This window comes from Pyxicephalus adspersus, chromosome 9 (genome assembly GCF_032062135.1).
Source record: "Pyxicephalus adspersus chromosome 9, UCB_Pads_2.0, whole genome shotgun sequence".
Classification (NCBI taxonomy): domain Eukaryota; kingdom Metazoa; phylum Chordata; class Amphibia; order Anura; family Pyxicephalidae; genus Pyxicephalus; species Pyxicephalus adspersus.
Genome location: NC_092866.1, coordinates 59,672,309 through 59,682,774, shown reverse-complemented (window position 1 = coordinate 59,682,774; position 10,466 = coordinate 59,672,309). Strand labels below are relative to the sequence as shown.

The 10,466-nt window shown below is 39.4% G+C and overlaps 1 protein-coding gene across 1 annotated transcript in view; it reads right to left on the bottom strand.

Annotated features, from left to right (window-relative positions):
• Window positions 1–1,002: 1,002 nt before the first annotated feature.
• Window positions 1,003–10,466, bottom strand: part of ALX4 (ALX homeobox 4) — a 64,046-nt gene continuing 54,582 nt past the window's right edge. The window contains exons 3-4 of the mRNA XM_072422169.1: window positions 9,203–9,331; window positions 1,003–2,095 (exon numbers count right to left, since the gene is read on the bottom strand). Coding sequence (XP_072278270.1) covers window positions 1,772–2,095; window positions 9,203–9,331 — 453 coding nt within the window. The 3' untranslated portion in view covers window positions 1,003–1,771. The remainder of the gene's footprint in view (window positions 2,096–9,202; window positions 9,332–10,466) is intronic.

Here is a 10,466-nt window from a genome sequence, read left to right as displayed (position 1 = left end):
CGGAGTTTTGAAGCAAAGACACTAATTGGCTGTAGAAGTGGAGGCAGCCAATTAGCGCTTCTATCTCATATAGAACCCGCCCGCAATGGAAGTTCAGAGATGGGATCTGTGGGAATTTAAAGACACCATAGGAGGCAATTAAGTATTTAGGGAGCTGCCCAAACTGAGGTTTTTAGCAGATCCACTTTAAGTTTTCAAATGACTAGTAATTTTTATGGACCACTTAAAATTATGAAATATTCCAGTTGATTCTTAGAGGGGAGAGAATTTATCTGGGTTTGGTTCATTCCTAGTTAAGAAAACGCCATTTAAATAAATGAAAGAGGAGCCAATTGCAAATAAGATTCTTAGGGTACACTGTAGGCACAGTTCTCAATGGCCAGTGGCTTTTAGGGGCGGTGTTTGGAGGGTGTGTATGAAGTCCGCTGCCCAGTGTGTACTTGGGGTATAGACTGCAGAAAACACCCCAAAAACTGTTGGGGTTCCCTTCTACCTCTACACAGTACAAAAATGGTGCTGGCTTTGCAAATTGCAAAATACAAGAGGTTTCTACATAAAGTACCAAATCCAATTGCTATGTGATGAATAAAATAAGCCAAGAACTTTCTTTACCTTCCCTGACTGATCCAAATCCTCCTCCATTTGTCTCATGCACTGCCCATCTCAGACATTGCAGCTCATAGTGGGAAGAATTTAGCAGCAGAGGCAGTGCTGTCAATGAATAAAGCATTGAGCGGGACTGGGTGTGTCCAGGTGCTGATTGACAAGCTACAGGCAAATCAGCAGTGACAATGATGATAACCACACCCCCTGAAACATCTACTCCTCCCACTGTAGTGCAAGCACATACAGGCCAATTGAGAGTGACAACTCTGCTCTGATTTTTTGGAATAGTGCCGCATTGTTGTCACCCCATCCAAAAAAGATGAAACGGATAATGAAGATAAATTTATATTTAAGTGCCACAGCACTTTTTTTCCCATTGGAAGGCGATACCTCTGCTTTAAAAAAAACACAATTTTTATAGAGAAACATACTTTTGACTCAGAATTATACATTTATTACGACTGCCGTCTTATGTCTATAGGTAGGCTAAGTCATTTTTCACACTTTATGAGAGCAGAACCGGGAATAGCAAACACAGACCAAATGAACTGCAGCCTAGATGTTCTATATCCCTCCCACTTCTGAGACGCATAAACAAAAAAAAAACAGCAAAGCAATCCAATTTCCAACTGTCACAAACAGGAAAGCAAAAAAAACAAACTTCTTCAGCGTCTGCATATCTTGGCAGCGACATCCTGCCCAGCCTGAGGCCTCTTTGTTCTGCACATTTCGGAAAATATGTAACCCTAAGGCACTTTCCAACCTGGCTGGAATACCAATCCTGGCAGCATCTGATGCTGTTGGGTAGGTTGTGTGATCTCGGGGACGGCTTCAATGGCATAGAAAATAATCAGCCCGCGCCATGAAGGAAGTAATCAATGGATACAACGATGACGGGTTTCAATACGGATTTCCGCCATGTTGTATTGGTAGGAGATCCCTGATTGTTTTTTTTTTTTTCACCCGGATTCTCAGTGTATTCGGGCCATGCTCAGTTTTTATCTGTTTTGTAGCAATCCCAGCGATATTTCTTGGAAGCGGACATCTCAATTGTAGCAGGGTGAGCTTCTAGTCCTTGGGAAACTAAGTAGCGGGCGCCGCCATGATATGCCGCCAGTCTGCGCCATGAGGCTGGAGTAGTGTCAGTATAATAGGGGCAGCGTTGTCATGTGGCCCAAGACATGGCGGCGCTGTGTTCCTTGGCCTTCATCCTGAGCGCTGCGATGCTGGAGCTCTTGCGGTCGGGCTCAGTGTTCAAGTCGTACCCATTTATGCCGGAAGCCATGGCGGCGCTGCTGAAAAGCCCGCTCATGTGCGTCTGGCCGACGTGAGATCCAGGGCCTGGGACGCTGAGGAATTCCGAGACTCCCCCGGCAGAGTGCGGGTGGGTGTGCGGAGACATGCAGGAGGAGACGGTGTCGCAGGGTACCACGCAGGCTGGGACCGGGGAACCTCCGCTGTTGTTTCCGATCCAGGACGGGTTCTGAATCTGCAGGAAATAAGCAGTAAAAGAAATAATGAGGTTGTGTAGGCAAAAAACATTTTCAGGTTTTTCTTTTTTAAATGCACCCACATATAAAAAAAGAACAGCACCCGTTTTGCTCATCATTATTGCCCCATGCATTCTCTCTAACGCCATTCCAAATAACATGCAATCTACTTCCTGTGAGCTTAGGGTGTCAAGGACCCATCCCTTGCGGGGAGTCATTCAATTGCCCCAGTTGGCCAGTGGTATAGCTATGTGTACGTGGTGCCTCTTTCTTCATCACCTTACCAGCAAGGGGCGCTGCATGTAATACATTTCTGTGCAGCATTGGACACTGATCTGCCCATTCAACTGAATGGGATGCCAAATGCACTACATAGCAATAAGCAAAGCAATCAGAGTGGCAACATTGCTCCCCCACGCATTTTGCCACCCTTACACAGGACGCGTGTTACCGGCAGGATTACCGGGTGAAAATAAAGAAGCTGCAAAATTGAAAACAAATTTAGCTATTATATCTAAAGACAGGTAAGCTGCATTTTATTCTTTGGATGTGTACATGCAAAAGAAAACCATTTTCCCTTTTTCCACTTTGGCACGGTTATGGATCATTTTGCCTGGGATGATAGAGATGAAGGATCACCAGTAGGGAACAGGATTATTAATGGATAACACATAGACGCATTCCCAGCGGAATGCCAGGACTGAGCTGTAATCTGTCAGTGACATGGAAAATGTAGAGGTAGCGTGCTCTGCCTTCACCACGCGTTTCACGGCTTCGCACATTATGGATGAGACTTTCACCTTTGGGCTTATAACGGGAGCCTCCAAATCGTCTGACTCTGAATTATTTGTACAAAGGCTCGGAGGAATTGGATATACAACTGCGAGGAGTATACAGGAAACATTTCTCATATATTAAAGGGGAATGATGGCGCTTGTATTTTCAGTGACCACACATTCAGAATTGGAAAGTTTGATAACACTCTCATATTTGTATTTGTTTGTTCTTCCATAATATATATATAACTTAAATATATTTATACAGGATCACCTTTTAGTCACTTTTCAAAGTATAAAAGGGCAAACTTATAAACCCATTGCATATTTAATAATACCATTGTCATCGTCCCATTTATAACAGTGGTGATCCGCTGATACAATTGTTACCTTAGCTTTTATAAGCAAGTCAATAAATTCATCTCCATCATCTTTACTAAAACCACGATTTATACAATGCCGATCAGAATAGATCAGCAAAAAGCATTTAGCTTTTTCTTAATAGTGGTGAACACATTGGGGATCTGTATTGTTTGTTTTATGTGAATGTTTCAAATAGTGACTGCAATGGAAGTGAGGGTCACATATGGAACTTTATATTGTAATTTAAATATTATGATCAGTTGCTCGATTCAGTTACATGGGGCGACTGATAGCCACTATAAATATGATTTGGTCAGATTTAGTACATAATCTGTTCACCTTTTTATAAATTGGGCAAAATTACAATGAAAATCAGATTTTAAAAAATTGAAAAGAATATTTTTACTGACAATAAAAAAAATCTTTTACCGTTTTGTTTTTAATAATTAGGCTGGTGCATGGCCATAATTGACTCAAGAGAGGGTCTAATATTGTTGAAAGGAGTTTTTGGTAGACTCTTTGGTAGACTTTGGTAGAGTTTTTGGTAAAAATTATCATTCTCACTTGTTCCTATAAAAATGAAGTAGGACTCCAACTGGTTTGCAGAGAATTGGCAATAGGTTTACCAATTCACTTCCAGGTCACAAAGCCCAAAGCTAGGACCCTACATGAAAAGTCCCTAAGTTCCTAATGGGAATATGGCTTTTAGGAACAACTGTGTGCGAATCCTCACATACTACAATGAGGCTCAACTAATTGAAAATTAGTATTTTCTTCTATTCCTTATAAGCTGTGGCTCATTGGCTTACCTTGCAGCACTAGAATCCAAGGTTCGAATCTAAGCCAGGGCTTTATCTGCAAGGAGTTTGCTTTTGTTTTGCATGGCTCAGCATACAGACACGGTTCTGTGCCAAGATGATGTAGCTGCAATTCACCTACTGAAAGCTACGTCATCCCTACCTAGCTAAAGATGACTTCTAACCTGAAAACAGGCTGGGCAAAGATGGCAGCAGCCTTTGCAATTCTGGTGGTGATCACTTGGGTAGGTAAGTGTGAAATAATGTACAAATATATTTAGCAAATGCCAGCAGCGGATTTACTTCCACTTTTATTGACTTTTGGTACAATGTTTGCATTTCCCATATTTAAATCTGCACCAGAAAATGGCAGAAAAAGGCCTACTGACTTTTTCTCTTGTTTTTATCTTTTTCTCTTTTTAACATTTTTGTCTGCGAATCGACCTATGTTTATACCATGTTTTAACTCCAAGCACCATCCAATACTGCTTCTGGAAAATAAAACTTGATGCTTTAACTGTTTCCTCTTTTTCCATCCCATAGAACAGAACAGGACTATCTGTGCTCATTCCTTAAACAATCACCAACGATCATGTCCCGTGACCATTATGTTGTGTGTGTACAAGGCTTAACTCTCACTTATGATAAGTTATGATAATGTTCTTCTGTTCATCCTCCCGTTTCCATTTCTTTTTCAAAATGCAAAAAGAGAATAAAACTGGAGCCCCACTTTAACCGGTCATTTCTAGTGATTTCAGCACCTCCTCATTTTAGAACAATCTCCTCTTTGTATTCCATATTTCTTATTTAATATTTACAAGATCCGAATGAGCGACAATGTAAATTAATGAGAGTCTATTAAGTCCACGTCCTTTCCTGCGTTCCTGCCACTCAGTGTCCCCGGAATTTACATGTTCGTCTGGTTGGTAGAATACATTAAGGAGTGTAACTGAAAACCACAAATTTCCCTGAAAACCGATCTATTATAATAAGACCTGGAATGACCCCAAGGCACCTCGCGGACATGAAGAGAGAATTAAATGTTTAATGCATTTTATGAGGTTTTAGTAAAACGATACAAAAAAAAATGTTGCTTTGAAGCGTGATAAAGAAGTGGCATTAAAGTGCCAGTCTACCTAAAACTTTGCTTTCCCCCTGGGGGCGAAGGGTTTGCTAACCCACTTTCTGCATTCTACATATTGGAGGTGATTTGCTATGGGAATGTGGAATGGTTACTTAACAAGCTGAGTAAAAGAAACTTTACTTAGTTTAGGGAACATGGTTACAATTCACTTTGCAATGAATACCCAATTAGATGCAAGGAAATCTAAGAAAAACATTTTTTTCTTGCACGTGATTGGAAGTCAGCAAAGCTTCATCTCATTTACTAATCAAAGTAAATCATCCCTTGCAAAAAGGATAATTTACTTTGCTACGTGATTAACCCCATTAGGAAGCCATCTGATACTGACAATGGGAGTTGGGAGAATCTGAATATTAAGTCCCTGGGATCTGACTGCAAGAGATCCAGACAAACTTTATTAGAGACAAATCCATTGTGCAGATAGAATAGAGAGAGATGTAATAAAACGTATAAAGATAGTATGGAGAGATGGGATCATCACCACATATATTATGCTATTGGAAATCAGTTGGGTTGTATTGGAAATCTAATTTCAAATTAGTCAAGTTTGGAATCCTTATTGCCATTTAATAGAACTCTTTTAATACATTTAATAATCACTACAGCAAACCTGGAATGGATCTGGTCCAGAAATAAAAACATTTGCTAACAGCAAATTATAATTAGGAAATGAATTCCAGGTTTGCTGGATCATTGATTAAAATGTATCTTGATTGTAATGTATCTTTTCCAGTCTAGGAGTGCTTTAATAAATCAGGGCTAGTGTGAGAAAGAAAGAAAGAAAGAGAGAGAGAGAGAGAGAGAGAGAGAGAGAGAGAGAGAAAGAGTGAGAAAGAAAGAAAGAAAAGAAAGAGAGAGAGAGAGAGAGAGAGAGAAAGAAAGAAAGAAAGAAAGAAAGAAAGAAAGAAAGAAAGAAANAGAAAGAAAGAAAGAAAGAAAGAAAGAAAGAAAGAAAGAAAGAAAGAAAGAAAGAAAGAAAGAAAGAAAGAAAGAAAGAAATCTTCTGAGTTACATTCTTAGTGGTCAGAGTGAGGGTTAAAGAATTGATCAGACAAAGAATAGAAAGCCCTAATCAATGTTCAATCAATATATAAGAAAGAAAGAAAGAGAGAGAGAGAGAAAGAGAGAGAAAGAAAGAAAGAAAAGAAAGAGAGAGAGAGAGAGAGAAAGAAAGAAAGAAAGAAAGAAAGAAAGAAAGAAAGAAAGAAAGAAAGAGAGAAAGAAAGAAAGAAAGAAAGAAAGAAAGAAAGAAAGAAAGAAAGAAAGAAAGAAAGAAAGAGAGAAAGAAAGAAAGAAAGAAAGAAAGAAATCTTCTGAGTTACATTCTTAGTGGTCAGAGTGAGGGTTAAAGAAATGATCAGACAAAGAATAGAAAGCCCTAATCAATGTTCAATCAATATATTGATCAAGCATCAGGAATATGACATGTTTTATATCAAAAGTTGAATTTGCTAGTATTATTGATCAGTGTGTTGGCCACAGAGCCAGTATTAGATAGATGTTTAAGATGTATATTAAAGATCTACAGATATAAATTAGAGACTGATACATTGGCTGTCATTTTCCTATACACTCCTTACCCTGGCCACTATTATCTTTAACCTTGGGAACAGCCTCCTCCTTTCAATATCCATCTAACATCCTTGCTATATTTTCTAGATCTCTTTTGCACCAGCCAAACCTATTTGACTTCTTACCTCCATACTTATAAATTCCTATCAGGCACCAATTTATCCACGTCTATATGCTCCTGAAGAAGCCAAAAGGCAAAACGCGTTGGGATACAAGACATTTCATAACCTTTACAGCTAAAACGCTTTATGATTTACACCATAAGTAGTTACTCGCTGTCTAGTTTGGTTACTCCAACCCCATGACGTCTAATGGGAGTTGGCAAATCTAACTACATTATTATGACCATGTATTGATGTTGATATGGTATTTTTTTTGTTGAATTGCACTATATTTAGCCAAAAATCCCCTCTTCTCCTTCTTACATATTTTAAAGATAGATAAATAAATCTGAAGATAGAGAAAGCTGAAATCTGTTCAATAACGTGATCATAACTCATGTTTTATAGCAATGTATATCATATTGCAGAAGGTCCCTGGAAAATCTGCGTAAACTTCTACCAATTGCTCCAAGCTGTGCCCATGTCTGATGGTGACATCTCCCTGTCCAGTATAGCTGTGGTTCATATTTCACAGATCACATCGCCCTTCCTCCCATCCCATCCCTGAGGAGTGAAGTGAAGGGGAGTATGTGGTGCAGGAATGCAGGAGGACAAGGCTCCAGATGTGGCTGGAAGAACAGAGTACTGCCGCTCTCCTGCTCATCAAACATCTGACCTCTCCTCCTGCTGTTACAGCTCATTCTTCTCCCCTGACTCCTTTCTTACTGCCTGGTGATGAAATGAAAAAATGGCCAGGATGTCAGGAGTGTCGGGGAAATGTCATTCTGACTCATCAACTGCTCTATACTTGCCAGTTCTTCTTAAAGCTCGCCTACAACATCAAAGTGGACGGTTTATGATTTCAAAGATATTTGGAGTCTGTTACATACGGATATTTCACCTATTAAGTTATTATAACATTCTTATAGGTTTACCTCCCCAATCATCCATGAGTAAATCTTTGGTGTAGGTCAATAAAGTGAAAAAGTTTAGCGTAAGATTTACTATGCTGCAACTCTGTTGGAATGTGGTTGTCAATCTGTTCAGCAGTTGGGTGCTGTTAACATGCTGTCTTTAAATCTGGTCCAGTAAAAGGGTGATAGTTGGTCCTGGTTACCTGCTGACTCTCTATGTGGCTCAGTAGAAAGGTCCTGAATATCTGCTGAATCTATATGTGGTTCAGAAGATAGTTCATGTTTGCATGTGTTCACTGTATGTGGATCAATAGACAGACTCTCGTAAATGTTGTCTCTTTGTGTGGTTCAATAGATAGGTCTTGGTTACATGTGGTCATTCCATGTGGCTCAGTAGATAGGTCTTGGTTACATGGTGGCTCACTATGTGACTCAGTAGATGAGTCCTGGCTCAGTGTATAGGTCCTGCTTATATGTTGACTCTCTATGTGGCTCAGTAGATAAGTCATGGGTACCTGCTCACTTTTTATAGGGCTCAGTATATCAGTAGACTTGGTATCTTGCTATGTGGCTCAGTAGATAAGTCATGGATACCTGCTGAATCTATATGTGGTTCAGAAGGTTTTGGTTACATGTATTCATTTGTTGTGGCTCAATAGACAGACCCTGGTTACATGTTGTCTCTCCATGTGGCTAAGTAGATAGATCTTGGTTACATGTGTACATGTAATCATGGATACCTGTGAACTCTCTGTATGGCTCGGTATATAGGTCCTTGATATATGTTGACTCTCTATGTAGCTCAGTAGATAAGTCATGGATATCTGCTGACTTTATATATGGCTCAGTAGATAGGTCTTGTTTACATGAAACATGCTATTTGGCTCAGTAGACAGACCCTGGTTATATGTTGTTCCTCCTTGTGACTCAGTAGCGCAATGCTGCCTTTCTATGTATATCAGATAGCAGATAGAAGCCAGTTACAAGTTTTTTTTATCTATTTAGGCCTTATAGAGAAACAAGTAAACATTCATTATCACTGAGCCACAAAGAGAGGCAACATGTAGCACTTAACCTATAAAGCCCTAGGTAGAACACACTTGAAACCTATTCAATACATCACATAGAGAGACAACATGTATCTTGCACCTACCTACTGAGCCACATAGTCTCAATCACACTTGTCTACTGATTGATAGGTATTGACTGCATTCTATCTGCAAAAGTGTGTTATTCTCATGTTACCTATTTGTCTAGACAACTGTCGGGTACATATTACCTCTATGCCAGGTTTATAAAATAGGTGTCTCACATGCACTACCTATACCTGGCTCAGTAGATACGTGTTAACCCAACACTAATTCACGGACCCAGCAATTTGGTGTTGGGTTCCATTTTAGTGTATATAACTCAGCAGAAGAGGAGGAAACACCAATTACCTGGGCATAGTTTTCAGCTCGGGTCAGTAGTGGCAGCTCGTAGGCAGAAGAGAAGTGAGTTCGCACTTGTTGCATTTGCCCGAACCTCTCTCTTTTCCTCCATTTTGCCCTTCGATTCTGGAACCAAACCTACAAGATACAACCAAGATACATGGATCAGTTAAATCCCTGTTAGTCCTCCACCTAGAATGTGCATTGTAGTTGAGATAGGTATAGATAGATAAAGGTAAGGCTACAACATACAAAGCCATTTTAGACATTTGTACTCTTCTGGTAACAGTTTGATTTGCTCAATTTGCTCCTGTTTACAAAGCCATCTCCATGAAGACATGGTTTGACCAATCTGGTGTTAATAAGCCTGGGTGTCCTACACAGAGTCCTAACCTCAACCCTACTGATTATCTTTGGGATAAACTTCAATGCCAATTGTGAGTTAGATCTTCTCCAATATCAACACCTGACTTCTGAAATGCTCTTCTGGCTAAATGGGCAAAAAATCCCACAGATACCACAAAATCTTGGACGTTTCTTGGTTAAATAAAATAGACATAGGTTAGACTGGGTGTAGAACCTCTACCAACGTTTCTATTGCTCTCCCTGGAAGCTTTCTCCTTACTTCTTTTCTATTTTAAGAGTGTCAGACAGAATAAAAAGTCAAAGTAGGTTTTCCCAATAAAGACACGTAATTGTTCATAAATGGTTAGACCCTAAAGATACCCCTTGGGGAGCCGTAATATCTTGAAAACCCCAAAGTGGTTCTAACCTTTGCCCACTGCATTGTAAACCCAACAAATAATATTTTGGCTTCATCCCTTGTTTACATTTCCAAATATGTTGACTTATAATGGCTCAGTAACCCCTTTGTATCTATGTGCTGGATTTACTCACGTGCAAACGTTGCATTAATGTAGCCCATTGAAAATAATGAAATACTAATGCACCCTAGCATACCAAAATAACACAAAATCAAATCAAATTATCATGCTTTGCAGGTGTGTTGCATTTGTATGTTGAATGGTTTTTAAAGTATATGGTGCCAAAACACAGTATGTACATACCAACCTTCCCACGATGCAAATATTTTTAAATAGACCCTTAATGTTTTAAATAGGACATAGATATCCCATTTAACTGTCCCAGATTTTACATTTTTACATCCTTTTTATAAATCAAGGTGCTGCTGACTTTTTTTGCAGACACTAAATGATTCTATCCATTGTTGGCTACACTTTATTGCTCTGAATAAGCTTCCCAATGGTTACAA